The sequence below is a fragment of the Zosterops lateralis genome, assembly GCF_965231275.1.
Source record: "Zosterops lateralis genome assembly, chromosome: 4".
NCBI classification, from domain to species: Eukaryota; Metazoa; Chordata; class Aves; order Passeriformes; family Zosteropidae; genus Zosterops; species Zosterops lateralis.
Window position 1 is genome coordinate 22,246,029 of NC_139765.1, and position 19,985 is coordinate 22,266,013.

At 41.7% G+C, this 19,985-nt stretch overlaps 1 protein-coding gene across 6 annotated transcripts in view; it reads right to left on the minus strand.

Moving 5' to 3' along the window:
- The window catches only part of RBFOX2 (RNA binding fox-1 homolog 2), a gene marked incomplete at its 5' end in the record, with an annotated part of 172,613 nt that overhangs the window by 122,422 nt on the left and 30,206 nt on the right, over nucleotides 1-19,985 (minus strand). For all 6 annotated transcript variants that reach the window (XM_083859389.1, XM_083859387.1, XM_083859388.1 and 3 more), the window contains one exon: nucleotides 14,800-14,850. In XM_083859389.1, the coding sequence (XP_083715515.1) occupies nucleotides 14,800-14,850 (51 nt within the window). The remainder of the gene's footprint in view (nucleotides 1-14,799; nucleotides 14,851-19,985) is intronic.

Genomic DNA, 19,985 nt, shown 5'->3' on the forward strand with positions numbered 1-19,985 from the left:
TATACTTGTTAGCCTTACTATGGTGGACCAGGAGTGAAGTCTGCAATCCTCCAATAGCTTCTGAGAAGAATCTAGCAAGCTAAACATCTACATAAGAAAAAGCTTCTCTGCTGCTGTGTTGCCACCCTAGGCTTGATTTTCAGGCTATATCTTTTGCATTCTATCCCACATGGATCTAGTCTGAAGTCCACACTAAACTAGCATATAGCAAATATATTTAGATACTTGTAAGCAGGAAACAGAGCAAGCTTCAACCCTGGTATTTAAATATATCTTTTTTTAAAGTCTGGTTATCTAATAACTGCCTTAATACCTTCATAAAGTGAAAGAAGTTTGATCTCTCTTCAGTTTTCCTATAAAGTAACAGAAAGGTATTACACAGCATCAAATTCCAACAAAAGTCTATGTTAGTGTCAAATAAGGAGTACAATATCCAGTTGAACTGATAAAGGGCAGAAAGATTCTTCTGTGCCCTAGACTTGTCAGTGCTAAATAGGGTATTTCACTGGCTGTGGATTTTGAAGAGGAAATCATAAATTAAAAAAAAAAAAAAAATCAACTCAGCTTCTACATCAACAACTCATCTCTTCATAGTCCACAAAGGAAGCTATACCAAAGGATGAACTGATGGCACCAGCTCAAGGTGTGAGACTTCAGGCAGCAAGAAGGAAACTGCTTCCAAAACCTCATCAATCGAGCTGCAGCATCATTACACCATTTTTTATCTCTGTGTTGACCATGTCAAGTGGCTGTACTACATCAGTGATTCATCAGCACAGCAACATCCCAGAAATTAAGAAAGGGTATGAAGATAAAAGTATTGCAGCAATAGGGAAAGGGGAAGACAGGGCACAACTCTCTTGCCTGGACCACAGAGGCATTTATCAATATGCTGAAACATTGGTTTAGGTCTGCTGATGGTAAAGGGAAATACAGATGGAGAGTAATACCATCCTGCAGAAAGAGACTCCTCCTGGCTTGTTTGTGCAGAGGAAGGTTAACAATGTTAGTGAGTTATTCAGGAAGTAATGGGTACTTTCTTGCCCCGAGCAAATTCCTTTTCAATAACAGTAGTATTTTCCTAGGCAATATGACTATATCAACTTATAATGGCTACTATATTTATCTACAGAGGCTCTATACTGCTGGGATCTAATTTACTATGGCTTAGAAAGCTGTTTACAAATCCTGGGATAATAAAGTTGCTAGAGAGAGAAATAAAATTCTATCCTTTATTGCTTGGGTTGAAAACTGGCTTTTAATGTCCCTTTTTAAGGATATAAAATGCATTTTCTTAAACTTAAAGAGACTCAAAGTCTAATAAAGCCCCAAACTGTATATACACCTATGAGAGGGAAGAAATCAGCTAGCAAATACTACACTCTGCCCCTTTTTTTAATCCTTATTGTCACACATGCTTTACTTCTTCTTTTATTCAAATAACATTCTTTCATTTGACCCTCTGAGAAGAAGAATAATCTATGACTTTACCTAGCAGCCTCATGTACCTAATGAAGACAAAATAGCTGAGTGCCTGAAATTTGGCTTCAGTGTGGAAAATGGCACAAGGATATAATCAGCAAAGAAGAAAGGATTAACTGCAGCTAATGAAGAGGTAACACCAATGAACACTGAATGACATCTCCTGAAAAACAACAAAACTGAACTGCTAGAAGACTTCGGTGGAATGCAGCATTAACCTGTGATAAGTACGGGTGGGAGAAAATAGACAAACACACGTGCCAGGGACTCCAGATACTTCCATTACATAATGAGAGTAAGAAAACCCAGGCAAAATTGCCATTAGCAGAACTAAAAGCAAAATATTTCAACAAGGGTATTGGCAGTTATCAAGCCACATAAAGGAACAGCAGACTGTTCAAATGTAAAAGGCATTAATATAGCGTAAGAGGTATAAATAGATATAAACTAGAAGAAGATTCTGAGATGAAAGAAATGCTACTGGAAAATTTTAGTTATACAGTATAATATCCCTAACTTCAATTCACAATGATCAGCAAAGGTTAGTTGTCAGAAATGCAATTCTGTTTCTGATCTCATTCTGAGCAGAGCACTCTTTAACCATACCTCTGCCACCACCATCTAGCTAGATTACTCTCATGGCTGCAGCAAATAGTTCCCTCAATCTGACTGGTCCCTCAGGGAATTATGTGCATAAGACAAGTTAGAGAAGTATGTATCTGTAAAGACTAACTACACTACTGGTCTCCCACTTTATAAACAGAAGAGAATCCATTCTTCAAAGTCTTTTTAGTATATATACTTAATATGGGACTTCCAAGAGGCATACAGATAGATACCTACATATCTCTTTCAACAGATCTCACATGCAGTTAGTACTGAAAACACCCACAGTTGGCAACATGGGATGTCCCAACAAACTGGCGTCAATGTTTGTACTTGAATCAGGAAGATTTTGGCTCTCATAGGAGCAGACCAACTATAGATCTAATGTTCAGCATCACTGCAGTCTGTGGGGTCACATATTTTGAACACCTTCAGCTGAACTCATATTAAAGCTCATCCGCCTTCCCCTCTTTCTCTGACAGGCAGCCATGACCAAAAAAAAAAAAAAAAAAAAAAAAAAAAAAAAAAAAAAAAAAAACACCACACCCAAAAAAAACATTACTGTGAATTCCATTCCATTGCATTTTCTGATCAAACCCTGGCAAAATTAAGACTCTTCCATTAGATATAATTGCAACCTCCTTACTCTTCCAATCCCTAAGACAGACACACTGAATGAGTAGCAACTCACACTTCGTTTAGATGAGATGAATGGTTTGAAGTAACTATGGCTAGTCAACACAAGCATTTATTGTGTCCTAGGTCCTATGCAATGTAGTCTCACTTTATCTGAATCCAAATTTAAGCTCTGCCATCTGGTAAGTATGGTAACTGCTAAAGAAGTTACTTATTTGGATAACAAAGCAACAATATATTAAATTGTTCCCTGTTCCCAAATTTCCAGAAAGCAACAGCAACCAGAACAATCTTTTTTCATCCTCGTGTGACCTGAAGAATGCAGGTTCCCTTTCAGATAAAGGCCTTGCTATGGTTATCTAATGCTAATGTCACTACAAACTGGATTAGAGATGCCCAGAAAACTCAAAGTTCATACACAGATAGTCAGTTGTATCCAAAGTCTAAGTCTGAAGGAAATCAACTGCTCCAAATTGTGCTTAATGTAGTTAACTTTGCCCTTTAGGTAGGATAACCCAGTAAGAACATATTACACAGTGATTAGATTAATTCTTGAGTGAAATTCAGATGGCCAGCTCTATCTGTCAATTTTATTTCAGAGACTATCACATTTCCCATACTCTGCTCCAGAGAAGCAGCTGCTCAAGAAAAACAGCAGTTCTCTGTCTGGGGTCAAATTGACAGCAACTGGGGACAATGCTGCTGTCAGAGTTCAGCTCCCTGTTCTGAAATGTCATTCTACTGGAAATACCAAGGAGCCTAAATCCGGCTAAATATACCACAGGATGTAAAATAGCTATCTCAGCTTTCAACAGAAAGCTCAAGTCTCATGACATTTACTCCTTTGGCCCCTGTCAGTTTTCCTCCAGACCCTGCAAAGGATTGGAGCTAGCTGCCATAAATGGTTGGAAAACAAGATGATGTTCTCCAAGCACTTGAAATGAGCAGCACTGTTTTATCTTAGAGAGACCATGGCAAGAAGCCAGGGTGACAGGTGCCCCAGAAATAAAAACAAGGATCAAACTGTTGCCAACGTTAGCCACTGCTGTCCTCCTGACCTGCAAGAAAGGGTAGCCCCATGCTCTCCAGGTGTAGCAGGAACAATGAACCAGAAAACGCAAAGATGTGTTTACTGGTAGTATCTGAAGTGTCTCCTCAACAAAATCCAGCTTCAAAGAAATGTCAGTGGGTCTCATTAGATGCAATCCTATTGCTAAACCTTCGTTGGGCCTGGCAGCAAGCCAGCTTGATGCTGCTCTGACATCAGAGAGCAGCTCATTGAAATCCACAGGCACCAAGAGTTAAAACCACAGATTCCTCCTAAAACGCCACAAACTACAAACCTCTTGTGCGGGCAGCAGCAGCAACTAAATCCACTCCCCAACAACTGGTTGGCCTTTGGAAACAGAGGTGGGAAGGGACAGGTCATGGAGGACTGCCCACCCTCAGCCCCAAGTAAATAGCTCAGCATCTGCTGAGGTTTTCAGTTAAAATCTGTTAGACACTTCTCATCATTATATCGACAGCCTCTGGAGACAGCAGCCTCTGACCTTTATCAGGAAGGGCACCCTTGTCCTCTAATCAGACTTCCTGGAGAATGCAATCTAGCTGGCAATTAATACAGAATGGAAGGGGAGAAGAAAAGCCTCCTAACATCAAATTACCACTGCAAGATTTTTAAAATATGTCCCCACCAAAATGCAGAATTCAAGAAGATTCTCACAACCTATTTCACTCCCACAAGCATTATTTAACAGTTCCTACTAAAAAGATTTTTCTCACCTCTCCCTCCATTACAAAAACATACCACCCCCCCTCCCCACCCCTAGTCTTGCTTTGCAGATGTTCCCTGCAGCAGTACAGTGTCTTGCTGTGAAAGTTTCAACACAGGGGTGCAAGGCGTGACCTGGGCAGAATTACATGTGCCATTTCCACTGGGAAATCTAAGACACTTATTAAGCCAGGACAGTGCCGATTAATCTACTAATGGAATGAATCAAAAGTGTGTTCTTGGCCCCTTCCCCTTCACATCCCAAAACCTCGGGGGAGCTGAAACCATCTGGCAAATGCTTGCTCTCAGCAACATTATGCTACTGCTGGAAATACCTCTCCCTTAATACTATGAACTATGAAACCATCATCCATATACCAGCTATTCTGAGGAACATCTGCGTAGCTCACTGAGGCAGGTTGCTTGCACATAGCATCCTTCTCCAGCTAATGCAAAGTTGCTCACTCACCATGCAGGAGAAGTCAGCAGAATAAAAAGCAATCCCATTCATTTACTCGGGTCTCGCTCAAGCAGTCGGCACAGGCAGGGCACAGAAGCAGTTGCGGTACTCGGGCTAAGGCACACAGGCTGCCCTCCCACAGCAGATCCCAGTCACAGCCAGGCAGAAGCATGCTCCCTGCCCAGCCTGAGGAAATGCTCCTTCTGAATCCTCTCAGTCCTTTCTTCATGCAGGCAGGGTAGCAAGGATGGGTTTATGTTAATTAAAGAAAAATAACATTAATAATATCTCTTCTAAACACATTCATAATGGAAATCTGACCGGAGAGCTTAAAGGGAAATCAAAACATCAGATCAATCCAAGGTTCACACACAGTAGATATTATTACTGTGAGACAAAGCAAAGGACTGACTCAGAGATGCTGAATAACCCACACCATCTGAGTAATAAGCAAGCTCAGGAAGAAACAGCTGAGGCAGCTGTCATGATGAAAGGATCTTGGGCACTTTTAAGATCATATAGGAGCAGAGGAACTTACCTTAAAAATTTAGACACACACCAAAAAAAGAAAAAAAAACAGAAAAACAAAGAGTAGTCATATGGCTGTGGAATAATGTCAGTGGTAACAACCAGCTTTTGACTGTCACAAAATAATCCAAATACAGGGCAGGGGAGACAAGAGGTCCTCCATGCTCAGAGACAGCATAGAGCATGTTTAGGCAAACATCCATCAGGAATTGCTTAACTTGTTATTACAGACTCCTAGAAACTGGAACTCTGATCTTCTAAATTACCCTTCCACTTCTTTACTACATTAAATCAGAAAATGCTGGTTGACTCCATGATATCCAATTTAAGCCTTGATACCAATTAAGCTGTCTTCAATGGACACAATAAATAATCAATCCCCATTCTCCATACGTTCTACTCTGTCTTTTTTAAAAGAAGGAACAAGTTTGGTATTTTCCTACTATGTCAGGCTCTCTGAGCCTCCTTTTCTTGTTCTTCCGGGGACATTTTCCAGATTGGACCTGTCTACATCCTGAAGTGCCTAAAAGTAGGTACAGTGCTCCACTTGCTGTACTAAGCTGCAAAGAGTAACTGTCTTCTGCAGTTACTTGACACATCTAGAAATCCATACCAAGTTTTCAAGATCACAAAAACCAGCACTGCAAACTCAGTTTGTTATCTCCTATTACCCCAGACCTTTCCTTGGACATTAGTGCTTAGCCAGTTAGTCTACATTTTACATTGCATATACACTTCCTTTTGTTAATACAACTTGGTTTTGTTTAATTTCACATTGTTGGATTTCAGAGCATTTCTGCAATTTACTGTGATCTTTCCAACTTTTAATCCTATCTCCCAAAGGCTGCCAGCCCCTGCACATACATATTTCAGTCACTGTTTTATTACCCTCAATTTTGATGAACAGTAGAGAACAGCAGAGGAGCCAAGCCAGATCACGTTAAGACTCCAGATCAGACACACACACACAAAAAAAAGCATGATATAATTGTTCCACATACGGTTTTCCAATGAGACATTCAGCCCCTTCTTAATTTCACCTTTCATTTGTCTAGTTTATGTAAAGGTCATCTGGGACTATGTCCAAAGCCAGCCGCTTTCTCTGTCTGCCAGGCCTGCTGCCATGTCAAACGAAAAAACTAAATTGATCTGACATGATTAGCCCTTAAAAATTAGCAATGTATGTCTGTTGTTGGCTTAATTTCCTTTAGTAAAGGATCTGACCATAAACATCTGATCTTTTTCAGCATCGTTCCACATTCTGTAACTACACTGACCAACTGAATTTCTTGGGATCTCTAGCTGCCTTTTAACAAAATTAAGATGCAAGAAAACTATTTTTTCACACACATGCTCTTCATTCACTTAAAGCTGTGAGATTCCATGATGTGCATAATGCACACTGGAGAAAACCCACCACTGCAGCACAGGCTCTGCGTGTCCAAAGGCGGAGATCATCTTTCACAGTGCCTCTGAACAGCAGCAGTGCTGGGCCTTCCCTCTGAAGAAACCAGCTCAGGGCAGGAAAGCCTACAGAGTGCCTGCTTAGGCTCCACTCTAAAAGCAAGTCTATTGGGAGCACTCCTCCTCCAACACTCCTCCTAGATGTTGCCTCTGCTCACGCACCAAAGACTTGTGGAAATCTTTTCCATCGTGACTTGTCAACGAGCCCAAGGCCAGCGCAGGTCTCATGAAGGGGCTGCCCTCACCCCATCCCTCTAAACACAATTTCCCTGGCCCAAAAGAACCGTTCCAGGAATACCTATGACCAGTCACCCCCAATCGTTTGCGGAACGCCAGAGGCCGAGTCCCCTGTGCGGCTCCCGCGGGCTGCGCTGTGCGGGGCAGCGCCAGGGACGGGGGCGGGGCGGGGCGGGGCGGGGCGGGGCGGGGCGGGGCGGGGCGGGGCGGGGCGGGGCGGGGCGGGGCGGGGCGCGCTAGCCGTGCGCCGGCTGCCCTCTCCCGGCAGCGCAGCGCCAGCGCCGCCCGGCCCCGCGGGGCTCGGCTCGGCTCGGCGGCCAGAGCCGAAGCTCCCAAGAGCACAGACTGTCCGTCAGCATCCCGCTGCGGCTCCTCTGGGTACCTAGAAATAACAGCTGCACAGGTATTATTCGAGGGATTTTAAAAAATGAATAATAATAATATTTTTTAAAAAGAAAAGAAAAAAAAAAGCTAAGAAGCCGAAGTCTCGCCCACTCGAGAGCTTTAAAACCACCTCAGTTTCAAGTTAGTAATGTACAGAAGAACTTTTCCCCCATTAAAAAAAAACCACCCAAAACAGGGACTTGTTGCCACAGGATGCTGTGGATGCCAAAGGTTTAGACAGGCTCCAAAACCATTTAGAGAAATTCAATAAAGAAAAAAAAAATCTATCACAGGTGACTTTTAAAAAAGAATAAAAATCTATAGCCAGGAAATCCCAAAGCCACAGGATTGCTTCAAGAGCACAGCAGAGGGGAAGCATCACCGAATCTTGGCACTGGTCCCTCTGTTTTAAGTACTTGCTATTAGACACTGTCAAAGCCAGAACCCTGGAAGGCAGAGACCTGTCTGACCTGGAATAGCTGCTTTCATGCCCTCAATAGGATATCATAGCTATCAACAGGCCGTTTTCTCTGCACTATTTGGTTTTAGTCCTATAACAGATCCAGACTATTCCTAGCACACATGCCACACTGGCATAATCATTCAGAAGGGAAAATCTAAACAAGATGCTGTCCCTCTTGCCAAAGGAACAGAGGGGCTTAGGAATCTCCAAGACAGACATGGAGTAACACTCAAATGGTCATCACAGGAGAAAAAGTGGTCTCCTGGTACTCTCCCAAGGCTGACTCAAATCTCCTCTCTTTAACCCTTAAGCAGAGATGAGAAATTGCTTGAATCAGAGGACTGAAACATGAAAGGAATTTGTATTACATCATCCAAGCCCATTTCCTGCCAACGCCTTACAACCCCAGAGGTCTGGTCAGACTATTCATCAGCAAGTTATTTGTTACTTCCCTTGAGAAGCTGTTTATAGGACTTCAGGAGCTTACTGCGAGGAAGTCTTCCCATGTATCTGAATTAGGTGCACTCCTTAACTATTTCTTTTCTTACAAGTTTTTTCCCTGTGGTTACTCATTATCTTTTGTTATTGATTACAAGAAAGACATGCACTGGCATGGAGTTCACTGGATATGTTTATGGAAGGTATTCAGGGGTCTGTATGGAAAAGATTCATTTCCTTCAATTCAGAGATTAGAAAGGCAGCAGACATGAGGGAAGAAGGGAATAAATATACAGCCAGAGTGATCTATTTGCAAGACTCATGTCAACTGCAAGACATCATGCTTCCTATATTATTTAAGGGGTTTGAAATTAGGAAATCAGCTAAACAAAAGGAAAGCAGAGATTTGGGGGAATGTGGCCAATATAAGCACAGAGACTTAGTTCAGAGTGAAATTTCAGAGAGGAGGTTTATAACAAGCTAAGTTATTTGGTGGTTTATGTCCTACAACTTTTTTTTAATCACACTTATTGTATCTTTCCTGCCGCTTCTTAGGAATATAGTCTGGTCTTGAGTAAAACAAGGAAACACTTTATGCTTCAAGTGACCTATCAAGTGCCTGACCAAGACAGCTCTGGATTCAGGGGAGATATATCAGCAGATTAGACTCAGTGGATCTTACTTTTCCAACTCATCCTTTATTGTTTAAACTTCAATCTGTAGCCAACTCCTCCTTCAGTTTTTAGCTAAACATTCTGTTCTTTATTTTCCTTCTCACATATCACAATTTACATTGTTTTAACCTAACTCTCTTCACTCTCTCAATACGTTTTTACATTTTGAATGTACTGAGAGTTTTAAGTACCGTGGGATGCAATCTGGTAAAGGACTTCCCAAGTTCCTTCACTCCTGCAGTGTTAAATGGCTTTCCATAAACACATCTGAACTGGCCCAAACTCTTCATAGCTTTGTGAAGCAGTAACATCCCAGCATTTCTCCCACTACACACTCTTGAACCCCTTTGTGAAGCATCTGACAGATGCTTCTCACCTCCTGAACACATTGGACATTTTTGCCCAGACTACATTTTCTGAAATGAAGCTCGTTATTTTCTATGGGACACTGCAGTTAGGTCAGTAATAGAATATCCCTTCAGTCCTGTCTAGTACAGTGTGGAAACATTTCATTGCTTGTCTAAAGAGAGGCTGTATGAGGCAGAACACAGGAGATTTGGCAGATTTATCCTAATCCACCTAATTTTAAACATAAGGAAAGTGCTTGGAGCAGTTTGCCCTCATTAGCTTGATCCCATCCCAAATTTTGGGTTGATTGCTTTCAAGCCAAGGGGGACTCCTCAAAAGTACCAAGAACGGTGAGCCTGGTCTTCTCCATTTTATGGAGAATGGAGAATCTCAGAAGCTTCATGATCTTTGTCCTGGCTATTTACTCACAGAGTAAGGTGTTAAAACTTTATTTGAGCCTCTCTAGAACCTCTCTCTGCCCCTGAGTTTAAGAATTTGTATTAAATACACTTTTCAAATGAGGTGTGTAAGCAATGAACAACCCAAAAATACCCAAACTATGCTCCTTTCTAACTCCTGAATAACATAACATTTCCACTGCCACCACTTCACAGGTAACACAGCCACATAACATACACACTGGAGGGTTTATTCTCATCGTCAGTCACTAGGAGGAAAACGAATTAAAAACTAAAACTTTTCAGGAAGACTACTTAGATTTGAACTTTGAGACAAGGAGTCTTTGTTACAAAACTGACCAAGCAGGGCACTAGAGAGACTGTGGTTGGTGCTATCATGGTACAAGCGAAAACACACAAGTGACCAAGCCATTTTCCTCCAAGATGACATTTTTATTTGCTTCATGGCAAGAGCATCTCAAGTCTGCTGGTGCTACATCAAGAGATTTTTTGGGGTGGATATCCTAATCAATGCTGGGCCACTTAGCTGCTAATCAAGTTGTGGCAATATTCCCAAGAGGAAGATAAGTGAAGGAGTCTCAGACCACACAGATGAGAGAGGATAGGTTTCCCCTCTGAACTCTGTGTCAAGATCCCTGCTGCTTGCTGCCAAGAGACCACCAATGAGCAGCAGTGCCTCTGTGCAGCCAGCTCCAACAGGAAGTCCAGTGACCTGCTTCCCCACGGGAGCTCTCACACACCCTTCACATCTCAGGATGAAGGTCTTCCTGGCCAAACTCCCCACATCAGAAGGGACTGGGCAAAGAAAACAAATAGGGAGGAAAAAAGCAACGGGGAGGCTTCCTGTTCTCACAAGCTGCCACCACTGCCGTTCAGTTTCCCCTCACCAGCTTTTGGCCCCCAGGGAATGTAGTGCACACATCCACCTGGAGCCTTCGATGCCCAGTCAGATATTCCAATGCAGCAAGTGAGTAACGACCCAGGGGAAAAGGCTGGCAATTGGAGAGGATTTAACAGCATTTCACCTTAAGCTTGAACTCAAAACTGAGAGGATACCGATAAAGCTGTTCCTAGCAGTTGCCATAGGCACCCGCTATCTTGGGCTGCAGCCTCATCTACATACAGAAGAACAACAGGTCAGGCCTGGTGAGTGTTCAGATGGAAAACCAGCCACCGAAATTAAGCTGTTGAAGGAAGTGTCACTTGTGATAGATAATGTTTCCACCACATTAGCACCAAGCCAATGGCCCAGTTTAAGAATTGTACTTAGGAAATTATAAGCTTTTAAAAGAAGCTTCAAACTAATATCCTAACCCGCTGTGTTAGCTGAGGATCACTTTCCATAACAGGAGAAGTATAATAGCTCTAACATCTTGACCCAGTTCTGGTGTGTGCAATTACCTCCTGCTTCCATAAACTCTCTCCTCCTCTCTTCCCTTCAGTGCCAGCTAAACAAGGTATTCTTGCTCATTTTGCTTCCTGTTGAGAAACAAAATTATTCTGTGCAGCTGCCAAATTCCACCACAGAAGTGCCAGTATTCAGCACTCTAACAAATCTCAGATATCATGTCTAATACATTTGGACATGAAAAGCACTAGAGTAATATGATATAGGCCTTGGCTATATACAAAATTAGCTGGCACAGTCAGCATGGAACAGCCTTCTGGAAGTAGAATATGTATTCTTGATGAATTTGTGTGTATGTAAAAGCTGTATCAGTATAGCTCTACCAGTCATTTTCCATGTTGAGACCAAGTCAAACTACCTCAGAGCTGTTTATCACAGCTTGGGAAATGAAGCAAGGAAGTTTTGGTTCACTGCATTTTAGGCAGGCGCTTGTGTTACAAAAAAAGAAATATCATTTTGTTGGCAGACCTAACAGAGGGATAAAAAAACTGAATAGTCGCCAGGGAATAAGCCCTCCTCACCGAAAGATGTGGTTCTCATCCCAGTTAACAATGTTACACTATGTTACACCAATGTTCCGTCATTTTCCCTTTACCATGGGCTTCGTCCCAGCCATCAGCCTAGCTCTGGGAAAAGGGTATCCTCCCATTCCTAAATGTGCATTAGGCATCCACAGAGCAAATGTTGAATTCTGAAAATAGCCTGAGAGAGCTCTTCAAGCTCCTTACAGGACTGTAACATAGATCCAGTAGTGCAACACTTCAGCAACAGAAAGCCTCTTTTTAGGCAAACTTATACAATAATTATCTAGCACACATGGTCCCCAGGTCCTATCACCACAAAAAGTCCAGCAAGCCAGCACTCTGGCAGGGTAAGTGAGGAGCAAGGGGGCTGCATAACCATCCAGAGCTCTGGGTTATCATAAAGCAATCACACAAGACCAGGATTCTGAGAGAAAGAGCCTCACCATGAACCCCATCTCATTTTTTTCAGTACTGCTGCCCATGCATGAGGACAACAGAATGCTTAAATACTTGGGAAAAAAATACAAAATAAACTCCGTTCTGGAGACCTAAGCATTCCCAAATGGTCAAAGTGAAGACTTAAACCAACCACATATTACCACTGGCAGGAATAAAAACTCCAATAATCTGGAACATCTGGGTATGATTTAACCACTAGAGGGTGTAAAAACAGCACAATGAAAGGTTTGCAGCCAGCAATTAACGGCATTCAGAGCCTGAAGGAACGAAAAAGGCATTCAAACAAGTGATGGAGTAGGATGCTACATAAAGTGAAAGAAAGGGCTAGTCAGAATCTGACTACTGTGGTCACAGGATGAAAAGCCCTAAAAATAAGCTCTGCTTTGCTACTTTTCTCCTTAAGAAAATTGTGGAAAAATACACAGTACAAGTACTTATAGTAAAGAATTGTAATGGAGAAGAGCACGATACACTGACTTACCCTTACTAGCTCAAATCCAGCTCCTAATTTGAGGAAATCCAACACAATTGCTCCTGTATCTCATAATTACTTTGTTACAGGGTGAGCATCCCTATACATACTCCCCACACCACTTCCTTCTTTCCCAGTGCAAAAAGGCAGGTGATGGATCAGCCATCGCTGATTCTCTCACACCAGCCCCAGCCTGTGGCAACAGAAGTCTTCTTTTGCTGCTGCTATCAAGTTAGAAGCTTGCAATCAGATTAGCTAAAAGCCTTGAAACCTCATTAGTGAAAACCAGATCTGAATTTAAGCTGCTTCAGGGACACAAGCAAGACTGAAGGGCAAATACTTACTACGAATCAAATGTTGCAGAGAGCAGGAAGAAAAAACAAAACAAACAAAATACAGCCAAAAAATATTTTTAGAAGCATTTGCTAAATGAAAACACACAAGTTAAACTGCAGCTGTTGTCCTCCAAGAAAATTCCATAAAGCTATCTGCCATCTAAAATACATATACACACTTGCTAACATTCATTACTCCCTGTCCTCACCCATATAGAGCTCCCCAGGGCTGCCCAGGCTGTAATTCGCATTCCACATACTGGCTGTAGTACAGCTTCCCATGCCCATTTATGCTGTTCTGACAACCTGCCAGCAATAGCAGTTCTGGACTTTCAAATAAGAAGAGCTCTTATGGGATGAGAAAGTGGAAACCTCTGAAGTGGGACGTAGTGGTAGGTATCAAAACACCCTAAAACACCTCTAAATGGGTAGGTAAAGTGAAGCACCAAAATAGGGTACAGAAGGTGCTACAGAATGGGAAAGCTAAAAGCAGATATGAAACACTTTAGGGATCTGACTGGCTCTGCCTCACAGCTCTGCCACACTTAGCCTAGACAGAGTAGGAATACAATTCTCACAGCATCCCAGTGTCTAGTATTTATTTGTGCTAGTTAGCCGTTTAATATATCCCAGACGACATTCTGAATAATTTCCTCCTATAAAATCGTATACACATACCAAGCACCAAAGATTTAAGCTTTTTAGTTGCTGAGGCTGCACTATGCTGCTCTTCCTTCATAAAAACATCGCCCATTAAGCTGCATATATATACCCAGACCTCATCAATAGATGATGAAAATCACTTTCTTTATATTGCAGTACCTGAGAGTATTAAAGAATTTGATTTTGGTTTTGTTATTTGCTCATTACTGAAATTGTGCTGCATTATTGATTTTCCATGCATATTAATTTCCTGCTACACTGGTTCATACTCTGCTTTGCAGTAGCACTGCAAAACACTGAAAAAAACTTCGTTCTAAGAAGGGAGATTTAATGTGTGACAGTTGTATCTTACAACCATTAAATTTCATTTGTTCCAAAGCATCTCCTCCATCTATCGCACAAATTCATCAACCAGGAGTTCTCTGTCTTCTGTCAGAAGGCAAGAGAATGCTTACAGATGCAATGCACTGAACAATGTAATTTTTACTGCTGTAGGAGAGCATCCTGAATAAGAGTAAGGGGCAGGGGCCCTGCAGGACTTAAAAGGACTGCAAGACAAGTTCACAGATATTAGAAACAACCCAACAGGATGTGCCATTCCCTACTCCACCAGCAAAGCACACTCTCACAAAAACTCAGTGTTGTTTTGCTCCCCAGATGCCAGAATTACAGCAATAAGTATAAAACGGGGCCAAGCATGTACTGGCACTGAACATCTACATTCATTAACACTGAGGAGATATAGTGGGAGCTTAGGACAGAGATTCTAAGCTGTGACATTTTTAAGAATCGAGAATTTCCTGAGCTGTTGGTAATGTGGATGATATTTAACCCCTTACCCGGCACCTTGCCACATACTGCTTAAAGCCATAGAAACCCATTCAATTAATCATGTCTCCACAAACAATCCACAGTAGAACAAAAATATTTCCACTCCATAAGATGACAGCCAGGAAGCTGTCAGACAAAACACCCTTACATGTACAGAGATGCATGGACACAGGCATTTACTGCAATCAGACACTTACTTGATTGTCTCTCGCTGGATACCCATGATAACCTGAAGTCAGAGGCTCGTTCTGCAAGACAAGAAAACAAAAAGCGAATGTAGGGGTTACACAGAACAGAAAGCAAGGAAATATAGGCCTGTCTTAACTCAGCCAAAGACAAAGAACCTGCATGAAATGGGGGAAGAATGAGTTAAAGTATTCTGCCAACTTCCTTTTTTCCATATAAGCTAATACACCTAAAATTTGCCTTCAACTGCATGTGCCAAATTGTGTAAAAGAAAAAAAAAAAAAAATCAAAGCCATAAAATAAGCATGAACTAATCCTACTCTACCATCTGTAATATCAGTTATGTATAATTTTAGTCCTTTTCCAAAAAATTTTGATATGCAAACACATTTACTATCATGAAAACTGAAGAAAACAGAACATAAAATACAATAAAATTACAGAACCTACTGTGTGCCTAAAAATTAGCTGTAAATATGTCTCTTTTTTCCTTTTAAAACTATATTAATAGTTTAATACGAACTTAAAAAGCAGTCAATGCAACTTCAAATACTTCAGTAAGCCTATGCAATACCTCGACACTCCCAACAGGAAATCAATCCTCTAGACCTTATTTCTTCATCCCAGAAGGGACTCTGAGGCTACACATTTTGTTTTATTGGCAGCTCCATCACCCTGCTCTTCCAGCACTTCTGGAATTTCTCCATGAAATTCCCAGACCCATCTCTATTTTAGCAGTGCAGTGGGGATTAGAGATAACATAATACTTCCTAAATGTTTATTTCTATTTCTTAATTTATTTTTGGTTCCTCTCCCTCCAACACATCCTCTTTGAAATGGGGAAAGGGCACTCATGCCTCAGGCATGCATCTTCCTGTCTGGGCAGAGGATAAACTAAACTAGACAAAGTCTATATCAATTCCACCCTGGTACCCCTGTGCATTCACAAGCTACTCCCAGCAGAATGTTTGGAAGAGGAAAGGAAACAGCCACCCTCCATAATCACTTTTTAAGTCTATCTTCTGTTATGACTTATGAGGAGGAACTCTTAAGTTAGCCCTGCGCTTTCTCCAGCAGCTCTTGGGGAAGGAGAGGAGGGAGAGAGCCCTGACAAAACACAGCAAAACAATCTCAAATTGTCAAAAGCAAATACATTATGGGCATGAAGCTGACTGAGATGTACAACCACTGTCAGGAAAGAGGTTTTGTTGAGATGTTTTAGGTTTTGTGCTGGGATATATGAGTGAAACGCCAGCTCCTACCAGAGAGAGGTCCACTCCCCTCTACACAGGGCATGTGGCCACTAGCACAATTTCAGAGTTTACACTAAACGCTTTAACACAATTACTGCTGCAAAGCAAGGTGTTAATATTTCAGTGCAGACACTAGCAATCCTATTTAAAGTTTGTATCCATCCTCCCTCTCTTCCTCTTTACCTCAAGCCTGCCCAGGGGATTCTCTGTGAAAAACTGCAAGGAAACATCCACCCCCTCCTTGAACGCTCATGCTAAAGTAGCATGCACAGTATGAAAGCTTCAAGGACCAAAAAGCTTTCAGCAGCCAATTTTTGGGAATTAACAGTAATTAATTAGGCTGGCCACTGTGTGAGTACATTCTTTTCAAATACTAACAGCCAGAAAGCAGGTTAAGCACAAAACTCCACAAACGATTCAGAAACAGAAGGGAAGACGGAGAAATTGGAAGAAGCAAACAGAGACCATCAACGACAGCACCACTCAAAGCTTTTGGGTTTTAACTATGAACTTAAGTAAGAAAAAACAACACCATTATGAAAACGCAGTTAGTCTTTTTCTCCCCAAATGTAAATACACCTTATAAGCCCTGTGATTGTTTATTCCACTAACTACAGTTTACCAATGTATGTCTAAATACCATAAACATCCACCCTATATCAGGAGAGATGGTCTTCTCCTGAAAGACTATTCCAGGCATGCTTTTAACAGTACTTATACACACACCTGCAAGGTCAGTATCTCAGACAAGTTCCTGTGCAAGTCTCTCTCAACACCCTGAAAACCAGGAAAATTTCCACACAGAAAATAAGGAATTAATGGACAAGTTGTCCTTACAGATACTAACTATAAGGGCAGTGAATGCAAGCTAAAAGTTATAATAAAGAAAGGAAAATGAAATTGTTATATTCAGGATGATGTTCTCCACATCAGAGACTAATAAGAGGGACTGTCATCCTGAGGCTGTGGCAGACAAGAGACAGAAGTCAAGTTTGTGGGATTCCCTGAAATCAAAGAACCTGGGTACCAAGAAACTACATCTAGAAATAGAACAGTTTTGAAAGTAGAAGCAAATCACTAAAGTGAAGAGAAAGATGATTACAGAGATCTGAGGGCACTCTTCAATACGTAAGCCAGAAAGAAACAAGAAAAATTGAATGGAGGGGAAAATGCCACACATCCTGCAATCTCCACTTTGCTTTTTGAAAGACAAATCTCACAGAATGCAGACTAAAAATGTCTGAGGGGTATGGTTGCATCAGGAGGTAAAAGAAGAGGTGAAAGAGAGTTACATTAGTGAGAGTTCCGTGATAGCAGAGGTTAGAAAGAGGGCAGCAGCTGGAGCATTAAGGTCACAAAAAGGCCAAAGATATCTCTTTGCCTTTCATACAGCAATGCTACCACCAAGTACTGGACTCTTTGCAAAATCCCAGCTGTGCGTATCATTGCTCTAATTGAACTTAACTCTCCAGGAGAAGGCCAGAAGCGCCTAGGGAAACCATCTCCTGCCAATAATCTCCAGTGCCGGCAATTTTACAGGTTGCTAATGGTGAATCTGGGGCCTGCTGCATGATTATTCCATACGGAGTTTGCTTTTGTTAAAAACTAAACAGAGCAAGAAGTGAAGGTATTAAACTCCTGCAACTGGAACAGCACAGTCCAGCAACACCCAGACAGAAAACCCCTGCTAGTAGGCAATCTAAGGCAGCAGAAGCTAGGGATATAGATCAATCTCCTCCTCTGACTGCACAAAACAAAACTAATCTCACAAAATGGAATTGAAAAAGGGAGAGGGAAGATTTGACACAGATAAGTACCCACCACAAACATAGAGGGACCCTGCCTTCTGGCAGCAGCCTGATGGGAGAGGGAATTCCCGGAAAACTCCATCTCTTTTGCACAGCTCCCTCCTGCCAATTACACTCTCTTCTGATGCCAACATGCAACCAGACATTCATAAAGAAATTGAGTTAGGTAGCACTAGCCTGCAAAATCAAATCAAACTGCCACTGGGATGTTTCATTACTTTGTTTACCACTGAAAGGCATTTCTCAGCCACTTGCAATTTGCTTTAGAGTAGGGAGAATGAAGCTGGAAGCTAATACCATAAATCAGCTTTCTGCAATATATACTGGGATTTTATTCAAACCATATGGATGATCTCACACATGGGCTTCCACACTTCCATAGGATGTGTGACCATTGTGGCTGCACCCCAGCGACAGCCTCTATGCAGGCCAACTGGATTTGACAGGATAAAAGTCACAACTCAGTCAAATCCACTAAGTTTTTACCACCCCTTTATTTCAAAGTTTTCCCATTCATTCATTTCCCAGCCCTGCTAACACAAGTTTTTTTCCACTGGCACTTGCAATAGTAAGGTCTGCCACAAACTGCAAGTCACAGGTACTGCCACAGGCCAGAGGATAGACCCAGCACAGCCATTTGCAGATGACTGAAGTTCAAAGTAGATGCTCCTTTCCGAGCAGAACAGCCAGGCTTTGGAGTTTTTGGGGGTTTTGACACCTCCCAGCTCGACAAATTCCAAGAGCTACTGAATTAGACACTTCTTAAAAACATAAGGAACTGTCAATAAACCAAGATAGCATTAAGAAGTGATCTTCTCTGCAGGTGGCACTAACTTATGAAAGGACCCAAAGGACTGGAATAAAGTCATTCTTCTAGGGAAAATGTCCCAGCTCTAACACATAATGGAAGGTCTGAAAGTCCTTCTATCATTTTCTTAACATTAAAACTGAATTTTAGGTTAAAAATGCAATAATCCTATTTTTCGACTCACCTGACCCCAGAATGAATCAATTTTACATCACAACTTGCCATTTTGCCATGTGCAACAATCACTGAGGCCTGATCAGCAACTGTTTCCTGACAGCAGAATTAAACCTAAAGTCTGCAGATTAAAACTTTGCTCATAGGAACCGTTAGCTTAGCAAGTTCATCCACATTTCCCCCAGCCAGAAAATCAATTCCTGCTGAATCCAAGCTTCAACCTGAAATGCTGAGTCCTTTCCATTGCAAAGATATTCTCAAAAACATGACCAAGCAATCTCTTCCCTGGATCGGCAGCATTCCTGCTTTTGTGACGATACCAGGAAAAGTGAAGTTCATGTAGTCCTTTCAAGTTCCATAACCACTTGCTGGGTTCTGAACAGCAGCAGCAAAACTCACAGGAACAGCTCATCAGTCTCTGCTCTGGCTGCCCCCAAGAGCTACGGGTGGTGTGGCAGCCTGGTAACTTGGAAAAAAAGTGACAAGGGAAAGTCCCCACACCAGAAAGCCAGAAACCCTTGGACTACACAGAGCGTTGAAAAAAAGGCAACAAGGAATTACTTGTTCCTTCCAAAAGCAAAATGGGATTTTGAAGTGATGAGATAGCACAAGCTACACATTTATCAGAGACTTGAACAAGACAAACAGAAGTCGCTTCTTTAGAGCACAGTGAATAAGATGGTCACAAGAAGAAAAAAAAAAAAAAAGGCTGAAAATGCTGGCTATGATGCTATTAATCTGAAAGTGACAGTTGCAAAAAAGTAAAGATCATGAGCCAGACAGAAATCCCAGTGCTGTTTATCACAGCTCTGAGATTTCACCACCTTTTTTGTTTTACTTCTTGCACACGAAAGACAGAAACCCTGTGCTGGGGAAAGGCAGGGTGGGTGGGGGGATTGTCTTGAAAAAGGCTTTTTAGTAGTTAATTGTGGCAGAGCACTGCTAAAACTTTAAATGCCTTGATTTTATTATCTGTTGCTAAGAAAATAGGCAATTCTTTATCAGACCCGTACTTGCACAAATTATTGCATAAAAACAAAAAAGAAATAACCATTTCTTTGTCCAAGTGTATCTGATACGTTCAGCCTTCTCAATTGTGTGTACTGTCTCCTACCCTAAACTGTCTTTGGATAAAATTAATGGGAAAAGTACCA